Genomic DNA, 21150 nt, shown 5'->3' on the forward strand with positions numbered 1-21150 from the left:
TGTGGGCAGGTGGGCAAGGTGGGCCAATCCAGAGTCCCAGACACTGCCTGACGGTGGATTGCGGTGGGCTGCAGGGATGGCATGGGGGGCCCGCCACCTCCCGCCAGCCTGTCGCAGGTCGTGCCTGTTCCCCAGCTGCCTGGGCCGGCGGCTGTTGATACCGTCGTGAATCCTGTCATATGCACAGCAGGCCGATCATCATCGCCATCGCCATCGCCATAATCATCAAGTCTTCAGGTTCAAACCACTGTCTGTGACCGTTGCTTTTCCTGCTGTCACCCTTTGGCCATCCAGCCCAGCCCAAGGCCCCATCCAGCCAGCCCAGCCCAGCCCAGCCCAACGTGCTCAATCCCTGCTGCCTGTGGAAAGTACTCGGCACGCAGTCCTGGAGATGAAGGGAGCAGGCAAGGGTGCCGGTGCTGGTGCTGATGATTCTGCTGCGTCAATCCAGCTAGCTACAGCTCCATCTATCCACCCCAAGAGAAAGAGAGAGAAAAGCTGACCACCAGCAGCAATTGTCAGAATGAGCTGCCCACACACACACTGTCTCCCCCCGTCTCTCCCCACCCAAAGGATCTGAGTCCCTCCGCCTCCGAAGGTCCCCATTCGTGGCCCTGCGAGTCCAGCCTGCCAGCCTGCTCATCATCTGGCAAAAAGGACCACCGTATGGAGAAAGGCCCAAGATCCGCCCTCGCATCTCAATCAAGCTAGGGGTCATCCGCAGATCCCGCGCCATTGGCCATCTGTTCGTGTGTTGGCAGATGTGACGGCGTGTGATGCAACGCCAGTCCATGCATCCAAATTACAGACAAGAACGGGTCTGCGGATGTGATGCTCGGTCGAACCACCACCTACCGTTTTTACTGTTTGACCACCTCGGCAGCCGTTGCCAGCCTGCCAGCCTGCCAGCCTGCATCTCCCTAGGGATGTCCTCTTCGTGACGACAGTTCTGCCATTCCGGCCTGCCGCCGGGCTGCCGCATCAATTAAACTTTCCGACGTGCCCTGGCCCATGCTTGACCTTTTTTGCATCTCAGATCGTGGTAGCTGCCTCGTGGTTATGCTGCTTCACACATTTGGGCACCTGCATGGAGAACATGCCATTGTTTCAAAGGGCTGCTTCGCAAAGATGGTTGCAGAAAGTCCCGGCTTGCACGCTGGGACTCGCCCGACAGCACTGCATTGACAAGCTAAAGAGGACGTGCTGGACTCTGGCGCTTATATCGTAGTATCGTCCAGTGTTGACCCGATAGAGAACAGGACGTCATTCCTGAAAAGGATACGCTAAGCCAAGGCACGGGTAGGAAGGGGATGATTGCGCAGGGGAGCCATCCCCAGGGGAGGTATACCAAGCATGCTATCCATCTGCTGCATGTGGGCTAGACTGGCAAGACTGGCCCTGTGGGCACCGCCGGGTTCCTGAAGCGCGCGTCAACGGGCCCGCCTTAGCGCAGCAGAGGTCGCACGGGAGCAGGCGCCATTGGCTGGGTGGGCCCTGTTTGAACCCACCCTCGGTTTTCTTCAGTGACTTTTTTCGCATCCTCGACCTCATGCACACTGGTGCGCGCACAGCACAACGCCCGTCAAAACCGAGCAAAAAGATGCCTCCCAAGAGCAAGGTGACCGCTCGGGCCAAGCCCAGGCCCCGGACCCCTGTGGCAGATCTGCCTTCTGCGTCAGAATCCGAAATCGACAATGATAGCGACGGCGCCAGCGGTGTTGGTGAGAGTGAAGATGAGAGTGAGAGCGGGAGTGAGGCCGGGGCAAGCGTGAGCACTGGGAGCGATGCCCAGTCACATCCGGACTCAGACTCGGACTCGGACTCTCTGGACAGCGATGCCCCTCGAAAGAGACGCAAACGCTCCCCAAAACAAGACCAAGAGGAGGATGAAAGCGACCTGGATGATCTGCCAAAGGCACCTGTGTCGTTCAGCGCACCCTCACGCATAAGGCGCAAGGCTGCGGATGAGCCTGCGCCCAAGCCTGCCGTTGTCCAGAGCGTTTCGAAAGACGTGGTCATCGGCACAGGTACTACGGCACCAATAGACCCTCATACAACTTTTGATTCTCTGGGTGTTCAGCCGTGGTTGGTGCAGTCTTTGGCCAACATGGCCATCAAACGGCCCACCGGGATTCAAAAGGGTTGCATCCCCGAGATATTGAAGGGGAGGGACTGTATCGGTGGCAGTAGGACGGGTTCAGGAAAGACAGTCGCGTTCGCGGTTCCCATCCTCCAGAGATGGGCGCAGGACCCATCTGCTATCTACGGGCTTGTGCTGACACCAACTCGGTAAGTCGTGTTTCCAAGCGACCCTTCACGCAGTGAATAGGCAAAATACTGACCCACCGTGACAGAGAACTGGCACTGCAGCTATATGAGCAGTTCAAGGCCATCTCTTCACCCCAGACGCTCAAGGCCCTCCTGATCACCGGTGGTGCCGACATGCGGACCCAGGCGATAGCACTGGCAGAACGTCCGCACATCGTCATCGCAACCCCCGGCCGCCTGGCAGACCACATCCGTACCTCTGGCGAGGACACCATCTGCGGCCTCCGGCGCGTCAGGTTCCTCGTGCTCGACGAGGCAGACCGCCTGCTCTCGGCGGACGGCCCGGGCAGCATGCTGCCGGACGTCGAGGAGTGTCTCGATGTCCTGCCCCCGTCGTCCCAGCGCCAGACGCTCCTCTTCACCGCTACCGTGACCCCAGAGGTGCGCGCGCTCAAGGAGATGCCGACCAAGCCCGGCAAACAGCCAGTGTTCGTGTGCGAGGTCGACACGGAGACGCTGGCGATCCCGCCGTCGCTCAGGCAGCTGCACATCCAGGTGCCCGTGACGCACCGCGAGCACTACCTGCACGAGTTCCTCAAGACCGAGGGCAACAAGGACAAGCTCACCATCATATTCTGCAACCGCACCGACACGGCCAGGTACCTCCACCACCTGTTGCACCTGCTCGAGCACCCAGTCACCTCGCTGCACTCCAAGCTGCCGCAGCGGCAGCGCGTCGACAACCTCAGCCGCTTCCGGGCGGGCGCGTCGCGCATCCTCGTGGCCACGGACGTCGCGGCCCGTGGTCTCGATATCCCCGAGGTGGCCACCGTGATCAACTACGACCTACCGCGGGACCCGGACGTTTACATCCACCGGGTGGGACGTACGGCTCGTGCGGGACGCAAGGGTGACGCGGTCACGTTTGTCGGGCAGAGGGACGTTGACCTCGTCCTCGCCGTGGAGGCCCGGGTGGGGCGGCAGATGGTCAAGTGGGAGGAGGAGGGGGTCAACCTGGAGACGAGGGTGGTCCGGGATTCGCTCAACGTCGTTGGCGAGAAGAAGCGGGAGGCCCTGCTGGACATCGAGGAGGACAGGGAGGTCGGCAGCAAGAGGAAGCGAGGCAAGGTCAAACTCAACCGCGTCAAGGCGTGAGCCGGCTGCCATCGTGTACATTCATACATACACCATCGTCAGAGCTACCCACCCAATCGAGACAAAGTCCTTGCCAAGACCATGCCTATAGATCATCTTACAGATACCTCTGCGAAGTACAAACGGCGCATACACCTTCCCTACCACTGGCCGTCTTCCTCTGATGTGACAGTTGCTTGGCAGCTCAGGATCCCACATCCCAGAACAAGACGCACAGTCGCATTGGCCAGCTCAGAGCTGAGGAGGATGGGAGGATGGAGTTACAAATACTCCGTACAGCTGAGCCTCGATTACCCCAGGGTAACACGATTGGGCCCCTCAGAGGGCCACACATGAGACTTCATCTCGACCGACCGGCCGCAAACGTGGGGCCGAAAGGAGAGGGAACGGCAGAAGAGCGTGCATGAATGAACCCCTGAGCTGAGGCACACAAGAAAGATTGGGTGGAGCGGGAGAGCAGGGATCAGGCCGTAGGGCTGGGAGATGATGGGAGGAAGCTGGTGTCAGATTCAGGGGTTGGACTCCTTCAGCCCGTTTTTGGACTGCCACGTTGATGAGAAAGAGAGAGAGAGAGAGAGTCCTGGCCATAATAATAAGCAATGGTATTTCTTGGCCCTGGTGTGGGTTATTTTCAGCATCTGGGGTTTGTGCATTGCGCGTTCGTGGTTAGAGGTATTATCGGCAGCACGGTCATGAAGCCTCGGCACGACGGTACACAGTACATGTTTCTACACCGAGCTGTCGTGATATCGCGGAGCAGCCAAGCATAGTTCCAGAGCCATGATTGAGCCACGCGCATGTCGTGGCGGGCGGGCGGGGCGGGCGCCGGTCCAGCCTCGGGATGTGGCCTCTCGGTGGAGCTGCAGTACGGAGTGCGGAGTACCTCACAGTAAGTACTTGGCCACGACAGACAGACAGACAGACATATACACAGACAGACCGACGGCGGCGGGCTTCGGTCTTGCAGTTTCGAGGTGATGGGGGATGGAGATGGCGGCCATGGCTGGTTGGCTGGCGGCGCGTCCCCACCGCTGTATCAACTTGACAGGTGACCGGGGTGACGAAGGCTGCCCTTTGTTCCCCATACGATGCAGTTGTCGGTGACGGATGGGAACTAGCAGCAGGCATTTTGCATGTGCAGCGCGGCCTGCCCTGTGTCGATCAGAGAAAGTCTATAGGCTAAACCACGGGTGTTGGCAAACATAGTATGCAACACATTGTTGACATGGGAAGGCCAAGTCAAACACTACTGAATCCCGCTCATCATACTGACATAGAAACTGGTCGCGGGTTGTGGCCGGCGTCGGGGCATATGTCAGGCCCGGGGCGGTGTTGGACAGTCAGCGGGCAAAACGGTAGATGTTATCCCGTACCTTGCTGCTGTCAGGGCGACAGCGCACCGTCTCAGGGATGAAGTAGGTAAGCTTTTGCGGACTGGGGCAGTAGATTGGCGACCAGCTATTGCGATCTGTCAGAGGATGTGTTGCGTCACGAGTGAAGTTGTGCCCATCGACGCCGGTGCGCCGGTGCGCCGGGCTGGTGGGTCTGCCCGATCCAACGAACCCTTAAATCCGCGCCCTAGCCCAAACCCCAGCAAGCCCAGTACATGGCGCCAGGTACCAGACGTTCGGCAGTCTGGACTAGCCCGTCCTGTATCGCCGAGACAGCCGCGAGCTATCACCTAAACTCGCCGACGTGACCAAAAAAAAAACCGACACAACGCCAAGCTGGGGTTAACTGAAAACTCGACTGCAATGCGAGATGAGTCAAACCAAAGAAGGGGCCTGGTTGACAGGCCAGTCAATGGTGCAACTTGAGGAAAATGAAAATCGCATAGGGGGAGACTGTACTGTCAGACTGTACTATACGGTACGCCTACATGCTTGCTTACTTAGTTGTATGCACCGGAATTGGTCAATCCCAATCCCGGGGCTGGGCGAGGCAGCGAGTCTGTGGCTTACACAGCCCAAGACGGTGACCGGATCCGGTAAGAAACAACGAGCGCACGGGTCGGAATAGGCAGCGCCTTGTACACACAGTAGCTACTAAGTAGACCACGTAGCAGGGTCCTTTCGTCTTACATGCATACACATCAATGACAGATTTGGGCCGTCGTCTTACCTCGTGGCCCAGCAGGGATCTTTTGTTGACGGGAGGGAAGCACTCGAGAGTGTGGCTGTTCCCTGGCTGCCTGGGTGGGAGCCGGTGAAATTGGATGAGTAAGACCAGCAGATTATTAACGAAGCACGATGCGCTGCGACCCTGCCAGGCTGCCAGGCTGCCAGGCAACGACGGTGAGGCATCATGTCACCTCGAACATGTGGAGGTGCATCATCCGCACGGCACGTCTCGGGATCTTCGAGGTCGCATCACGGGCGTCGTCGGCGACACGTCCCGCGCAGCCCCAAGCTGCCAATCGCATCCGAGGCACGTGAGGCATATCTCCCCTGTGCCCAGGTGTGGCCCGGAGGCTACCGGCACGCATGCCGCGCAGTCGGCACTTCGCGGCCTCGCGACTGGCTTTCGGATCAAAACACCATCGTCCAATGTTGTTCACATGCCCCATCGTTGCCCTGGTACCGAACTTGCCGTCTGAACTCTCAAACCTGGACGGGCCACCATGGCCATGTTCCAGTAGAAAGAAATCACGCGTGCGTCTCGCAGGGGAATTCGCTCGAAACCAAGGAATCCCCACAGGGCGAAGCAGCCCGCCGGGGAGGAAGAGAGAGCACCTGGGCATAGGAAGTGTAAGACGGCCGCGCCGCGATGGGACGAACTCTTGTACGGGGTCGGCCGGGCGGTCGTGATGTTCGGCTGCCCCCGTGAGGAGCGCTGCAGTGGACGGGCTAACGAAAATGACCTATCTGTCTGTCTGCCTGTATTATTGCAGTATACCCAAGAAGTACGCAGCCGGGCGCATGCATCGCCGTAGGACTCACCCACTCACTCACTCACACACCCACCCATACAACCTTACAAACATGCAGATACGCTCTGCAGCACACAGCCCTGGTCATCCGGTTACCAGAGTGTCGGTGTGGGCTAGCAAGGCAAAAGCTGCAGGACCGCCCTGCGGCCACGCGCGGGGAGGGGAAGCGGTGTCATCATTCTCTCTCCTGTCTAGGACATGACCGTCACACACACCCACTCCCACTCACAGGGCACGACAAGTAAGTAAGCAGCCAGAGCCCTACGGGAGGGTCTTGGACGCATGGTAAGCAGGCTGTTTGTTGTAAGCGGTCGAGGAGGAGGGGGGTATGTCGTCCCACCTGGGGCGGTTCGCTCAGCCCTACGGGTGGGTCTGTGAGAAGATACAGCGTGCTGCCTTTGTTTCTCTTGTCTGGTAGGGCGCCCGGCCTCGTCGTCAACTGGCTGACCAAAGACGAGTGCCGAGACGAGCACGCGAAGGGTAGCCGAGAGTTAGCCGTAGCCGAAGCCTCCGCCGAATAGACCACGAGACGGCATCGGTGAGAGAGGGGGGGACCAGGCTAGAAGCTGGAGGGTTCCCACATGCGCCGTGGGCCTCGGGACGAACTCTCGGCCAGCCGTTGTGGCCGAGGCCGAGCACGGGCGGTGGGCTGTGGGCTGTGTGAAGATCTGGGCAAGATTGAAGAGGAGCACCTCATCAAAGTTAAGGTTGGGCCAAGACCCGTCCGAAGCTCGCCGGGCCATCCGTGACATGTTTGTTTGATGCCGGGCGCCCTTCATGTTCGTCGTCAGGTGCCCAAACCATCCCAAAACAAAACAAAACGACACGTGTGACGAGGGCTGTACATGCCCAAGATGCCCTGGGGGTAAGAGTCACCGGCGAATGATGCCTGGTTTATTAGTGTAGGTCGGGCTCGGGCGTCTCTCCCAGCCGACCGGCACACTATCACAGTACCAAGTCTAGTCGGCCGGGATTCAGGGACACGGCGGTCTATGGCTCCGACGGGGTTACATATGGTTTGTGGCTCAGCACTCGACTATGCCTGTGAGGTAATACGCGTTGACCAGCAGACCACTTAGACTCCTGGGGCCGTACTAGTCTGGCTGCTAGTAGTATGTACACCGCGGCCGTATTGTTCGTATCGCGCTTTTCGTCATGGAAGGCTTGGTTGCGCAACGCACGCACGCACGGCACGCCCTGTCGAATACGCAGATGCCGGGAGGCTCCCACAGTCGGCCGCAGCAGTCTTCCCGCAGGAGTAAACCCACGCACACGCACTCGTTCCCGAACCTGTAGTCTACCCACGTACGCTACCACACTACGTCTTACACACTACCATGTAGTACACGCACACGACTACATCGGGAGTCGCCGAGTAAAACTGGAGGGCCCACGTAGCACAGGAAAAAGGGTCCAGTCCAGGACTCTGTGGCTTCCATTACGGGACCTGGTTGATGCAGGTCTTTTTGCACGTTGTCATAGTGGAGCCCCGGGCCGCAAGAAAAATTCAGGCACGGCTTCTCTGTGGCCGACGATCTTTGTTAGGTTGTTGGGCTGATCGTGGACCAGAAAATTCCAGATGGCCAAGTGGAGTTTGCATGGGCCAAATTTTCTCGAAAGGCCGTCCTCCTGGCCCTACTGGCCCTACCGGCCTTGTTTCTGCCCGTGAAGATTTTCAGATTTTTCAGATTTTGAGATTTTCAATCCAGGCTGTCGCCCAGGGTAGCATTGGGCGCGGGCCAGAGGGTGCAAGAGCGCCAAAGAGGTACACGGCACAATTTGAGAATCGGGTGGAATCCGACAGTCTGGGTACCTTTTTTTTTCTTCGTAAGCCGTCACCTGCAGGGGTGGTTAGGTTCTTGTGTAGGTTAATTCGTGCTTGGCTTGGCTGGCCCGTCTGTCATCAGGCTGCCAGCATTGGCATGTGTCGGAGTCGGTGAAAAGGCGGAGATTGGGGAGATGAGAGAATGCCGCCCGTGTGCCAGCACGGCTGCGGAGAGGAGTCATGGAGGTGTCAGGCTAGGGCTGGACTAGGCTGGAGCTGGGTAGGGTGTCTATCTGGAGCGTATGGGATTGGTGATGACAAAAGCAGGTGCATAGAGGGGTGATTATGAATCACATCCCACCCTACTGTGCTCCGTATGGTGCAGGCGCAGATCTGGTCTGGCTGTCTGGCTGTCTGGGAGATAACACAGGGTGAATCATTTCTAATCCATCGTATACCGTGAACCATGCAAAGGGCTGAAACCACCTGAACCATGATGACAAGGCAGCTGGACTGCGTGCCTGGCAATTCTGGCTGCATGCTAGTCTGGCTGCGGTCTTTGTAAGGTCGACTCATCAGCAAGGGCTAATGCTAACTCCGATTGTCCCAGTTCCGGGCAGCAATGTGCGAGCCCGCTGCCGACCTGTAGGGGCCGATGGTGGTTGTCGCTAGCTTGCCGGGGCGGAGACACTCGGCTCAGGATGATTCATCGGCCTGAAGATGCGCCCCGCGGCTGCAGATTAGATTTAATTGATTACAGCACGGGGCTTATAGAGTTGCCCTGGCTACGGAATGACGCAGGATGGGGGAGGCATGGGTTTGATAGATGGGGATGGGGATGGAGACGCGTAGATCTGCCATGGATCATTTGACACCCAAAGTACTGGGCCAAACTGGGCAGCCTGGGGTCAGGTAATCTGTACCCTGTACGCCAGCAGCCAAGGGCGTTCGGGATTGAGCAGCTGCCCGGGGCGGGATTCAGACGGGCAGTGTCGTCTCTTTGCTGTGTAATGACAGGCAGACAGGACAGGGGCCCAGACCGAACAACAATGCCCCGTAAGTACTGTACGCTGCTGCGTAGACTAGTAGGCCAGTATGCCAGGTGCGAGTGCGAGATTGATGGGTGGGCTTCAGGACGGGACGGGGAGATGGGTGCGAGACGAGGTACCTTGCCGTGGTACCTTGCAATTGTATCAGACAAAAGACCTGCTAGGCCTGGGACCTGCTTGCGACGCTTGCTCACAAAGCCTCGCCTGGTCACGTCTTGGCCGCATTGGAAATGGAAATCAATCAAATCAACCCCTACCCCCGTGTGTGGCTGCGTGTGTGCGCGTGTGCGTGTGTGTGTCCCTTTGTCTCCGACGGAGTCAGGACGGGGGAATAGGATGGGATGGCTGATGAATAAACGAATCCATGGTGGCAGCGGGCAGGTGGAAGGATGCTGGGCTGGCTGGCTGACACTGGCTGGGCTGCACGGCTGCATGGAGATAGGGCGGCGCAGCATTTGTCAAGAGTATCTCTTCGCTACAGAATGGCGGGGCAGGGTACATGTCGCCCGCGGGCGCTCTGGCAGTTATGGCCGGCCGGGGCCAGTCCAAAACCCGACGTCGGGCCCATCGTTTGTAAGCCCGTCTCGCAGAGCGGTGCGCTGCTGAGCAGAACCTCAAACCACCCCTGTCCCACCCCCGTCCTGCCGTCCCACCCCCTGTGCCCGCCTGTGCCCGCTGACTGCGGATTTCAAAACCAACGAAGGCCGAGTGGGCCCCGTGGGCTGCGTGGGCCCCTCCACGGCTCCGACAAGGACTCCAGACGGGTACGTACCCACAAGGTACATCCACCTGGATCCTCAGAGGTACCTACATGCTTCCCGGTCCTGCCAGCGTTCGTGCGAAATCCCAGCCTGACCGTCTTTTCGCCAAAGGAATTAAAAGAATCGTCTCCCTCCCCTTTCGGCAACCCCTTGAGATCCTGAGATCCCTTTTTCCTCACCAGTCTCAGCCATAAAACAAACAGTCCAGTTGATCAAGCTCACTTCCAACATCAGAAGCCACTTTACTATTACCCAACGGTAGACTTACTTATACTCGGTGCTCGACATCACCCACATCATCATCACCTCACATAGGCTTTTTTGGCCTTTCGACTCCAACAACGCCCACCCATCACTCCAGGGAGGCGAGCAAGCGGTGACTGCACACATCCCTGTCCCGCAATTCGGACCCGCACCGGTATTGGCTTGCCTTGAGTCACCGACTAGCACACAGACAACAACAATTCCGCCCACTATTGCACCATCTCGCACCACAATAATAAGAGAAGAGCCTGCCCCTCTTCCTCCCATTTTCACAATGCCTTCCGCAACACCAACAACAGCCTCACCCTCGCCAATCCTGGCCTCGCCCATCAAGAAGAAGACCATGAGCCTCACACAGACCTACTACCTCGCCCACAAGGCACGGGCAAAGCTGTCCCACGAGGCTGCCATGCCCGACCACAACCTCCGCCTCCTCGTCGGCCACGCCAACCTGCTCGACAGCCTGATGCTCGAGCTCGCCGACGCAGAGAGGGAGCAGGAGTCCTGGTTCAACCAGTCGGTCAGGAACGCATCGCACGAACAAGAGAAGAAGGCCGAGAGCGACAGGCACATCCAGTGGGCCGACACCATCGTCGAGGACGACGACTACTCGGACTCGGACTCGGAGTCGGACGACAGCGACATGGAGGACGACGAGGACGTCGAGATGGCCGATGTTGTCTCACTGAGGCGGGTGCCCTCAAACACCAACTTCCAGAAGAGCGCAGCCCCCTCGAGCCCCAGGATGGAGGTCGTCGAGGTCGACATGGAGGAGGACGATGACGAGGAGGAGGACTTTGCCGAGCTCACCCTGAAGAGGTCACCATCACACTCCCTGACCAACTCCCCACCAGAGCTGGAGCAGGACTTTGACGAGTCGTCCGAGGACGAGTCGATGCCCCCATCACCGCCCTCGACGATGCTCCCGACCTTTGAGCAGAAGCAGAAGGATCCAACAGTCGCTGCGACACCCGACTTCTACGACGACGGGTACTACCTGCCCGCGAGGAACCCCGCAAGGCTTGTGTCTGCGATCTCAGTCTACTAAAGAGCCTGATTTCCCACCACACATCCCACAACCTTGCGTTCTCCTCTCGTCTTCTAGTCCAGCGATTTCGTTCGATACCACTTCTGCATAGCACCGGCGTTGGGATTTGTCTATGATACCACATTTTCGGCATCAATGGTTTACGGTCATGGTTATTTAAAAAGGGCATCAACTCCAAGTGTGGAGTATCATAATGCATTTTGTCACCACTCAAAAGAGGCATACAAGGCATACAAGGCATTCAGGGGGAGGATTTCACGGGGCTCTGTATTAGGCTACATCTGGTCAACTCGCTCCCTGGCTCATCTAGCTCTAGGTTGAGTGAGGTGCACGGCACACAAACGGGCCGTGGCGGCACAGAGGCAGAGATCTCACAGCTCTACCGAACTACATACGCATAACAATCCAATTCAGAATTCGGACAAAAACTTCCTTTGAAACCCGCCTGACTTTTCCCCCCATTGAAAAGTGATCCGTGCCCATAAGCAAAAGCATCTGCAACATGATGAACGTAGAAGGCGATTTCGACGCAGGGCAAAAGTCTATTGTGCCTGCCCACTGCTGATCACCAGACCCCGAAGGTCAACCATGACACAATGCCTGGCAATGCCTGGGGCGAGCCCCTCGCTGCCGAGATCGGATAAGATAGACTGATTGATTACAGTACTTGGGGTAGGCAGGTACCTAGGTACCTTGTTGGACTGTCCTAGTTTCCAGGTACGGCTTAGGCTCGTCCTCGACCTCGTCCTCGGGCTCCTCGCGCGGTGCGAGAAAGCCCTTTTTCGCTCGCGCCCTCATCCTAGCTTGCCGGCAGTGCTGCTGCGCTGCGCAGGCTCGCATTCGCGAGCAAACCGTAAAGCCGTAGTGCCCGTCACCTCGGGTCGGTATGATTCATCTCTGCCTGCGTTGGGTTGGATTTGATGGTCTGTCCACCTAGCCAGCCAGCCAGCCTGCCAGCTAGCCTGCCACGCACGTCGTTACGACGGTGTGCCTAGGGCGGCTGCAGCACTTTCTTTCGCTTGTCTAGCCACGATGGGGTTTTATTTGGCAGTGCACGGCCTTTTTTCTTTTTGCTCTTCTGTTGCCTTGCCTTGCCGGAGGGGCGGCTGGGCTGGGGCTGCAGAAAAGAAGAGCGGATTCTCGCGGGCGTCAGCCAACCTCGGGGCAAAGCCTTGGCTCTCGACCATGCCTGCCTGGCGGAAGGGCGTTGCCCTGCCGTTGTGGGAACTAAGCAAATGCAAGGTAGTGTGAGTGTCTCTACTTTCCAATCACGCGGGTGATTCATCATCAGCCACGCACCATCATTCTCCAAGGGCTGCTGAGCAAACTAACTGCCCTGGCTTGCCTGGTTGCCTGGCAAACAATTCCACGTCGCAAGATCGCCGAGGGCATGACTTGCGATCACCATCCCGTCGGAGTCTGCCCGATCGCAATTTGCGCGGGCACGTGTGTGTGCCCATGTGTACCATTTACGATGTATGGGCCATGACATAGATGACAAGAGAAGGACACGACAAGCGCGGATGGAAATCCCTCCGGCGCGCGGAGGGAATTGGGATTGCGACAGGGCCCGCTGCCGAGTCTGGCTGACACCCGCGGCTGCGGTTCAATGAGCGAATCTAAATCTCGAGTCCCGGTTCCTTTCGAGATTGAAATTGCGCCGCTGGCCGCGTGACCGCCCGCCCACGCTTGACCAGAACCCGCTCACCCAGAATCTATCTCCTCTATCTCCGCATGCGTTGCACCGCGACGATCAGGTCAGGTCATCCGCAGGTCAGGGCCGGTCAGGTTTTTTTTAGGTCTTCGCTCTTCCAAGGCAAGCCTAGTCAATCTTTGACTGTTCGAGCCGGCAGAGGCAAAGGCCCACGATGGCTGGCCGGTTCAATGTCCAGGTGGGGTTGGCAGAAAGGTGGGCCTGCCCCGTCCCTCTTTCTGCCCCGGCCGGCCAGGCGAGGGGACCATATCTGGGGCAGAATGGCAACAACGAGTTGCAATGCGCCCTCTCTTGACGAGACGAGACGGACGGCCGCCCTTCGCGTCGGCCCACTCGGCTGTGAGAGCTCATGTTTCGTATCGCCCAGCCGTGGGCGTGGGATGGCGACAGACCTGCTAATGGGGCCACATGCACTACGACATGTCTGTGTGGTCCAAGTAATAAATCACCAACCGGCATTCTGAGGTCAAAAATAAAATCAGACGGCACGGCACAGCTCGAGGCGCCAGGCACACGACAGGGCACACGATCCTCTGCCCCTCCCAGTCTGCCAGTCCACCCAGTCGCCTGCTTGCGTCGGCTGACATAAACTCGACGCCTGGCCGCGTGTCAGCAGGAATGTACAGTTCCTCCGTGCCACCCCCTTGCGGTAGTACCTACACACCTGCCGCTGGATGGTCAGCACCTTTTACTCCGCACATACATAGTATGCCAGCTAGCAGCAGTATGTGTGTGTGTCAGTGTTTCAGGGTCGATCCGGGGTCACGGGTCGCGGGCCACGCACGCGAGTCCAGGACCCGACCCTTTGGGGGCCGCCGTTTCCAAGTCATATGTTGGCTGGTGCTGGATGGGCTGTTACGTGTAGGAAGCAAGAGTCGTGTGCTAATAATATTAATGCACATTCCCTCGGGGCCCCCAGTGTCTGGGGCGGTCGCGCATGCATGTTTCGACTGCATGACCGACCAGGCAGGTTGTCCATACCCAGGCAAAAGGCTAATAATGTTTTGTTTTGCGATGGGCTGGGGAGTCGTCGCGGGCGCGCTGTTGGTTCGCAAATGCGACCACCGCAGAGGCACCCGCAGCGGCTGGTGACTGGGCAGCTGGGGCTGCCTGACTTGTGATCTCGCCTGGGGAGCCGAATTAGGCGACCGGTTATCTTGGCTTGGCCGGGCTTGGCCGCAATGTAACTCAGCCGTAGAGCCGCAGGCCGCATGCTGCCCAAACACTTTCTGTGCTCGCCCGCTCGAGTGACATGGAACTCTCCTGAATCAGGTACCTGTCTTGTCCAAATCTCTCGTGTGCTAGTGTGTAGTGAGTGACTAGTCTTGTCTGGCGGGGGCCAGATCATATCTGCTCCGGCAGTTGAGGGTCCCGGGGCCGTAATAATGTGGGTCGTCTGGTTCCGGGTCCCAAACGCCACGCCGCAGGACTTTGCAGCCCCGGCCCCGGCCCCGGCAGACGTTGACTACCACCAGCCCGACCGAGGAGCGCGTCCTCGGCCCCGGGGGAAAGGGGGCTGGAGGCTCCTCGGGAGGCAAGCTGGCAACATGCACACAATCTGCACCATGCTGGGTGATGTGGGGTCGTTTCTCCCTCACGGAGGCCTCATGGAAGGATGGAAGGGTATGGAAGGAAATCAGTCCCACATTCTGGAGTATGCCAGGTGGCCCGGCAGGAGGACCCCTTGGACCCTGGTGGCAGCAGACACGATGCAAGGCGGTAAAGGGGTCCTCGCAGCTGCCTCGGTAGCGTGCCCAGGTGGTGTATAGAGTTTCCCAGCGCCCGCACAGCACACCGACGGTACGTGGGACATCCACCCACGGACAGGAGCGCATGTAGCTGCTGTCTGTCCGCTCGGCCGGCGGGCAGTACGTCTGTACGGGCTCTCGGGACGGACCGTGCTCTTCCTCACGAGTACGACGAGGTTTGATCGGCTGGCTTCATCTCTTCGCGAGAAACGTCGTTTGATCCGGGAGACAGCAGTGTCGTGGTCATGCCCAGGCGAGAACTTGGTGTCGCAACCTCGTGTGTTTCCGGGCCGTCTGATTCGACCATGTGTAGGCGTTTGTGCATTGAGAGCCTGTGCGTGTCTCTTGGGAGAACATTCGCTCCCCCCTGCTGGCCTGCATGCCGCTGCATCAGAGGCTCACGATGGTGGTGCCAGGAACAGCCCGTAGCACAAACAACATCACATGGTCCCGTCGACGGCGCTCCGCCCTGAGACATGACTCTGGATGGGCTGGATGGTCGGGCAGGTCGGGCAGGTCGGGCGTGGGCTGCTGTCTGCCCTGGGTCTGCCCTAGGTCTGCCCTGGGCAACGGCTGGGCGGGCAGGCTACTGCTTGTAGGCGCAGAGGCGGTGTTGTGATATAAGTGGGTTCACGAATAATCTGCAGTAGCAGTGCAGAAAGGCGGGCATGAAGGGTTGGCTGGCAGGCTGGTTGGCGAACAGGCTGTCAGGCTGTCCGGCCTGCCCACTTCTGCAGGGCGCATCTGGCAATCGTCGTTGGCGGGCTGGCGGGCTGTTCTACCAGGTGAAACCGCTGTCATGTCCACTCGCCTGCGTCTTGCCCAGCAAGCCTCCGCCCCTCTTGCCTCTTGGGGTGGCAAGTACAGTAGTTTCAAATGTTACTGCCTGAGAGCCCGCTGGACAGGCCTGACAGGCACCCGGCCAGCCAGCCTTGGGAGGCCAGGAGGCCAGGAGCGGGACAGGTTGGCGGTGAGTCGTGCATGCGCAGATCAATGCACGGCAGACTAACGCTCCCCTTTTGCCCCGCAAGGAAAAAGGTACACAGCAACTCCAGATCAGAAGTACCTTTGTTTTCCACGATAGCCAGGCAGCCCAGGTGGTGGCCAGCCGGTGAATGCCTGCACACATCATCAGTGCGCACGAGCAAAGTGTTCGAAAACCTCTCCCCAGCCCTCTGAAACCCGCCCCAACGGCGAAACTTCGTCCAAATCCGGGAGAATTGTCTCGTATGGCAATCACAATGGCAAAAAAGGGCTGGCCTCGAACCCGAGATATACTTTGTGCTGGCACGAGCGGGCAATGCAACAAATGTTCGCCCCGAGTCAAGCAGGGGGTGGGATCTAGGCTCAGCACGTGCCGGGACCCAGGGACCGGCCCCGGATTTGATGATTTCATGCCCGGGATTTCGGAAGTGGCCCAAAGGGGCCATGAGGAGCAAGCAGGCAAGAAATTGCCTGCTTGGATCTGCATCTTATCTAGATAGGCGGTCCCGGCATGAGCCCGGACCGCTTCCGTCTCCGTGCTCGTCGCCCGGCGGGGGTGGGTCAACCCGCGTCGAGGGCCCACTTTGTTTACTAAGTGGTACTGCTGTGTACTCTGTACTCTTGGGGGGCATCCTTGTCTTGAGCCGTCGATAGTCCAGATGTCCCTCCAAGGACGGCCTCCGTGCCAGTCACTTATCAGTCCCGAGAGCAACACGATGGGAAGCCGTACACCAAACAGTGTGAAAGGCACGCCGTAGCATGACAGATTACTGAAATAAATCTATGTGAAATACAATCCGCTATGCTGTAATAAGCCAACGAACAACCATGTGCAATCTCTATGCCCGCCCACCTGGGCAGGCGTCTACCGCCGATTCCTCCCTGGTATATGCAAAATACAGCAAGACTTTCTATTTTCCATGTTCCCGAATGTCATTATCCTCCTCTGACTCCCCCTCGCGCGTGCCCTCTATGCTCTGGGTGTCACTCGACTGCGCCCCGGCCGCCCCGTCACCAGCTCCCGCAGCTCCCTTCTCAGCCTCATCGGTCGGGTCATGCTGGCCGTCGTCCTTGTCCTCCGTGGGTGCGAACTTGGACCTCTCCCGGATCTTCCTCCCGTACTTGTAGAATGCGAACGGGATGACTGCCAGGAGGGCGCCAACCCCGCCCACCAGTGAGCCGCCGCCCCCAATCCCGAGCGCGCCGAACATCTGCTTTGTGAACAGCGGGGCGGCTGCGCCCGCTGCCGATCGCAGCACCGTGTTTGCGGCTATGGCCGAGGCAGCAAACATGAGGTAGGTGTCGACTAGGTCTAATCGCGGAAGCAAGTTAGCCTTGACGATGGCATAGGTGGTTATTCGCCATCTCTATCGTCACTTACAGTTCAAGAAGGATACAAAGATTAGCAGCATCGAAGCCGAAAGGAACACGCCCGCTAGTGTCGGTACGATCCAGTGTACATAGTTAAAGTTTGCGCTCTATTGGTGAGTCTTTTTGTCAGCGGTGGACAGAAATGAGGAAAGGGGCACGCATCTACGCACCCATGCCAGCCAGAACATGCTTGCCGCGAATCCGACGCCACCGTACATGGCCAGGCTGAGTCGATTCTCTGGCTCCGGCTTGAAGCCAGCCTGGACCTTCTTGTTCTGGCTGCGTGAGTCGATCGCGACGATCAAAGCTCCGAGAGCCGCGCCAACCACGGTGCCGATGAGCGGGAGCTCGCCCACGCCCGAGTTCCAGCCTCGCATCTGTTGGAAGACGATAGCTGGTGGACCTTGTTAGCAACAACAAAGATGAACGATGAAGAGGGGGCTGGGACTTACGGTAGATCGAGAAGAGCATGTACAGAAGCAAGTACACGACTGACAGGTATATGGCGCATAGGAAGCTGATTGTGTCGAACAAGATGATCCACGGCCTGGTCAGCGCGATCTTGTAGACCTGCACCAGCGTCTGGTTCGTCGTCTCGAGCGGCGCTTTGACATGCTCGTAGCCGGGGATCTTGGCCTTTCGGATCCGCCTCGCCTTCTTCTGCAGGAGCACCGGCGCGTACGTCTCAGGAATGGTGAACAAGAAGATGGCCGAGAAGGCAGACAGCATCAACAAGACGTAGAAACTCCACTTCCACCCCTCGACGCCCTTGGTCAGCTGGAGGAACCCGCTGATGACGGGGCCCAGCGCCGGTCCCGCCCACACCATGAGGCTGAAGCCGGCCATGGCGTTGGCGCGCTCGATGGGGTTCCACACGTCGGCCAGCACGCCGGGCGAGTTGGACAGCGGCGCGCTGACAAAGGTGCCAGAGAGGAAGCGGCCGACCAGCAGGCTGCCAAAGCTCGGCGCAAAGGCGCACAGGATGTTGAAGGCGATGTACGAGAGGAAGGTGACGTAGAAGATGATCCTCCGGCCGTAGAACTCGGACAGCGGCGCAAATACCAAGGGTCCCGCGCAGTAGCCGAGCAGGAAGAGCGTCACGGTCAGGGCGGCCGCCTCGCTGGAGACGCCGAACCACTCGCTGATGCTCTCGATGCAGCCCGAGGGGCTGGACGAGGCGAAGGTCGCGTTGACGACCAGTAGGACCACACAGATGGTGATGTACGCCCGCCGCGCCATGGACCAGTTCTGCGGGTTCTCGACGTCACCCTCGTCGAAGGCGAGGTGGCCATCCTTGTCCAGAGTCGGCGGGTTTTCCACAGAGTACCGGATGTGATGGCTGCGGTACGGCTTGGCCGTCGGCCGGGAAAACACCCTCGATATGCCCGCCATGTTGCTGAGAATGCTGTTTGTTGTATGCAAAGAACACACGGTTGACGATTCAAGACACAAACAACGCAGTAAAATGTTATTGCCTTGTGAAAACTGACAACAACATGCACGTCTCCTGCAGCCTGGTTGTGAAATACTGCACAGGAACTGGCAGTCAGAGCATGCGTGTGAGCATCTTTACCAAGTACAGCCGTCACCACACCCACAGTGGCAGGTCAGAAATTGTTTGCGATCAACACCACCTCCTGCAGTCGTGATTGATTGACGTCAGGGTGCTCGTAACGTACTAGCATCCGGACGTAGTAAAGCCGCTCGACGCCGCGAGCCCACTGCTTTTCGAGGTGAAAGATCGGCAGTCGGCTCCGAGACGGGTGCAGGGGTATTGAGCGACTAGATTCTATTGTCTTGGGCATGGTGTCGGAAGCTGCCGTTCCAGCCGCTCTGCAGAAACAATCTCGTCGGAGGGCGTATGTGATGATGCATCGGGGTTTGGGGCTGAGGGGCTGCAGACAGCCCTGAAGAGCAGAGCAATTAATCCAGAATCCACATATTTTCATTTTCCACAGAGGGCAGAGAGCCCGAGTCTCCAAGATCATATATAAAAGGCATAGCCGCCTTTTCTTTTTCCCTGGCACAGACTACATGCAAGTATGCAATCGGGCAAAAACATACATGCGGCTCAATTCTAAGACATTGTCACACCCGATTGGTTCAGACTTTCAAATGTTTGGCCAGAATTGCGTGTATACACGGCCAATGCATGGCGGCTTTTGTCAGTTGGCCGCAATTAAATTCTGGTACAAGCTTTCGGGTACTTGGCTTCCGCTGCTGGGTCGGCTAAATGATTGTTGTGCTTTCGTCATCCACTCATCAGTCCATTTGACCCTGTTACTTTTGTTTTGTCTAAGTGAGGCCCAACATAACACAAATTATTGGAAAAAAAAATATTGATGGTGGCTCTGTGTATTTGTCTTCGGATCCAAGAGTTTGCGACTCGGACGTATCAAACCTCATGGCCGTCTGGCTAGGCATATGATTGGGCAAGATGCTTGTGTAAGTGGCTTGTTTCTTTGTTGCTGCGGCGAATCATAACATGTCAGGAGTGTTTCCTCCGCGTGGAGCTTGTCCCGCAGTAGATCAGTCGATCGAATGGGATCTTCTCAAGTGCTGCGAAGCTGTCAACCTCTTGTACCGATGTAGATTTGTAATAGATTTCCGTCCGATATCTCCGAATTGGCCTCATCCGGGAACGATTATGTAGTTTCCGCTGAGCATCGCCGGACAACTTTGGTACTATCGGACAAAACAGGTGATAATTAATTCTTCCCGAGGTCCTAGAACCAAACATTGCAATCGTCCATGCTGACTTGTGCAATGCAAAGCACCGCTGAGTCTTGGCCTTATTGTTCCTCCACCAATTAGCTATCGTCGTCCCGGTGGTTCCAACAAAACGAAAGATGAACAACAGGTTCAGGTTGAAACCCGTGTCTAGAGCCGCACCACTGATGTACGCCCACTTGTTCCACCACACGTGCCGGCACCCGTAGAGCTGGTAGTTGAAGACCGTCCCGACGATAATAGCGGTATGGAACGGTGCTCGGATCCCCCAGTAAAGTAGCCGTGCTCGCGAAGAAGATCGTCTCTACTATTCCAGAGGTCGAAACGGGCGCGCGGGAACCTCTTGGTGCAGGTTCCATATCACAGCAGGCGCCTAGCCGCCGGCCAGAAAGCTTGTTGGACCCCAGAAGAGTGCACGTGATTCCATCGGTGTTATTGCTTGTGAGATCCTGGGTCTGGCTGGACGGGTCGTCCAACTTGCCCGTCAAGTAGCCGAACGTTGTTGCCGGCACCCAACGCATGACGCCGTAGTTCAAGAGGAGGGAGATCATGATATCTGAATATATATTCAGTTGATGGGAGCAGACTGGCGAGGCCGGATTTGTCCTTACAATACGACACGCAAGCTGTCCGAGAGGATGCCTGTTTGAGCATTTGGCCTCGATCATGTCTGCAAAAATGGGCCGAAGAGTCAGATGGAATGTCCAATTTTTGGGATTTGAACATTGCTTACTGACACAGGCAAGCTCATTGAATGTACGGGCTTTCATCAAGTACCTCGAAATTGTACAGACGAGACCCGTGGGCAACATTGCTGATTCACCCAATGCAATAGCCACGGAATAGGCCTCGTCGACACCCAAACCGAGCCTGCAGCTACAATAACCAAGAGCAAGCCCAGAGAGATAACAGCAAGTATGATCTAGTCCCTGGTTAGTTGTCAGCCTCTTTGCGCATATAATCACATTGGTTGAGACTTACCACTTGGTCACATCAAGATATCTCTGTATGATACGGATGTACAAAGTTAGCTGGTCAGTCATGGACCATCACTTACATCTAGAATTCAACTGGGCGGAAACTTGATTGGCTCAATTTCAACCGATTGCTGAACCTGATAGACGTAGTAGAACTTGGCCGTGTTACTGTTTCACCAAGGTGATCACATCCATCACTTCCCAGTTCTACGCCGCAGACTGAGTGTTCGTACTTACTTGCGCTGGAGCCATAAAATTGACATGTTTTAAGTACAGCCGGATAATCCTGATATATCGCTCAGTTTCAACACGTGTGAGCTTATTAATAAGGATTACTTCAGTACCCAAGTAAGCTTACACAAACCTACAGGCCCAGCTTTGATGCTA

The 21150-nt window shown here is 57.5% G+C and overlaps 4 protein-coding genes across 4 annotated transcripts; 2 read left to right on the plus strand and 2 right to left on the minus strand.

Moving 5' to 3' along the window:
• The first annotated feature begins 140 nt into the window (after positions 1-140).
• KVR01_008420 (uncharacterized protein) lies at positions 141-5456 on the plus strand. The gene is made up of 2 exons (XM_044784769.1): positions 141-2289; positions 2355-5456. Exons 1-2 carry the CDS (start codon positions 1550-1552, stop codon positions 3421-3423), a joined length of 1809 nt encoding a protein of 602 aa, XP_044642187.1. The 5' UTR covers positions 141-1549; the 3' UTR covers positions 3424-5456.
• A 4363-nt stretch (positions 5457-9819) lies between these two features.
• Positions 9820-11667, plus strand: KVR01_008866 (uncharacterized protein). The gene has a single exon (XM_044794531.1). The coding sequence runs from the start codon at positions 10466-10468 to the stop codon at positions 11237-11239; it is 774 nt and encodes a 257-aa protein (XP_044642633.1). The 5' UTR covers positions 9820-10465; the 3' UTR covers positions 11240-11667.
• Positions 11668-16452: 4785 nt separating this feature from the next.
• KVR01_008665 (uncharacterized protein) lies at positions 16453-18814 on the minus strand. The gene is made up of 4 exons (XM_044791290.1): positions 17509-18814; positions 17227-17450; positions 17067-17163; positions 16453-16997 (listed from the first exon to the last, which is right to left on the minus strand). Exons 1-4 carry the CDS (start codon positions 18446-18448, stop codon positions 16597-16599), a joined length of 1662 nt encoding a protein of 553 aa, XP_044642432.1. The 5' UTR covers positions 18449-18814; the 3' UTR covers positions 16453-16596.
• Positions 18815-18845: 31 nt separating this feature from the next.
• On the minus strand, positions 18846-20829 carry KVR01_008667 (uncharacterized protein; the record flags this gene model as incomplete). Its single annotated transcript, XM_044785972.1, has 4 exons — positions 18846-18963; positions 19949-20456; positions 20520-20662; positions 20768-20829. The coding sequence occupies 4 exons, from the start codon at positions 20827-20829 to the stop codon at positions 18846-18848; spliced, it is 831 nt and encodes a 276-aa protein (XP_044642434.1).
• Positions 20830-21150: the final 321 nt, after the last annotated feature.

This window comes from Diaporthe batatas (genome assembly GCF_019321695.1).
Source record: "Diaporthe batatas strain CRI 302-4 chromosome Unknown Contig00010, whole genome shotgun sequence".
NCBI classification, from domain to species: Eukaryota; Fungi; Ascomycota; class Sordariomycetes; order Diaporthales; family Diaporthaceae; genus Diaporthe; species Diaporthe batatas.

What these genes read in the sequence shown, in the direction of transcription:
- KVR01_008665 (XM_044791290.1), bottom strand. Translation starts at nt 18,448, where the DNA reads ATGGCGGGCATATCGAGGGTGTTTTCCCGGCCGACGGCCAAGCCGTAC. An exon ending in CATGCTCTTCTCGATCTACC is followed by an intron (nt 17,451 to 17,508) that starts GTAAGTCCCAGC and finishes AAGGTCCACCAG; the next exon opens with CTATCGTCTTCCAACAGATG. An exon ending in CTTTGTATCCTTCTTGAACT is followed by an intron (nt 16,998 to 17,066) that starts GTAAGTGACGAT and finishes TTCCGCGATTAG; the next exon opens with ACCTAGTCGACACCTACCTC.
- KVR01_008866 (XM_044794531.1), top strand. Translation starts at nt 10,466, where the DNA reads ATGCCTTCCGCAACACCAACAACAGCCTCACCCTCGCCAATCCTGGCC.
- KVR01_008420 (XM_044784769.1), top strand. Translation starts at nt 1,550, where the DNA reads ATGCACACTGGTGCGCGCACAGCACAACGCCCGTCAAAACCGAGCAAA. An exon ending in CTTGTGCTGACACCAACTCG is followed by an intron (nt 2,290 to 2,354) that starts GTAAGTCGTGTT and finishes CCACCGTGACAG; the next exon opens with AGAACTGGCACTGCAGCTAT.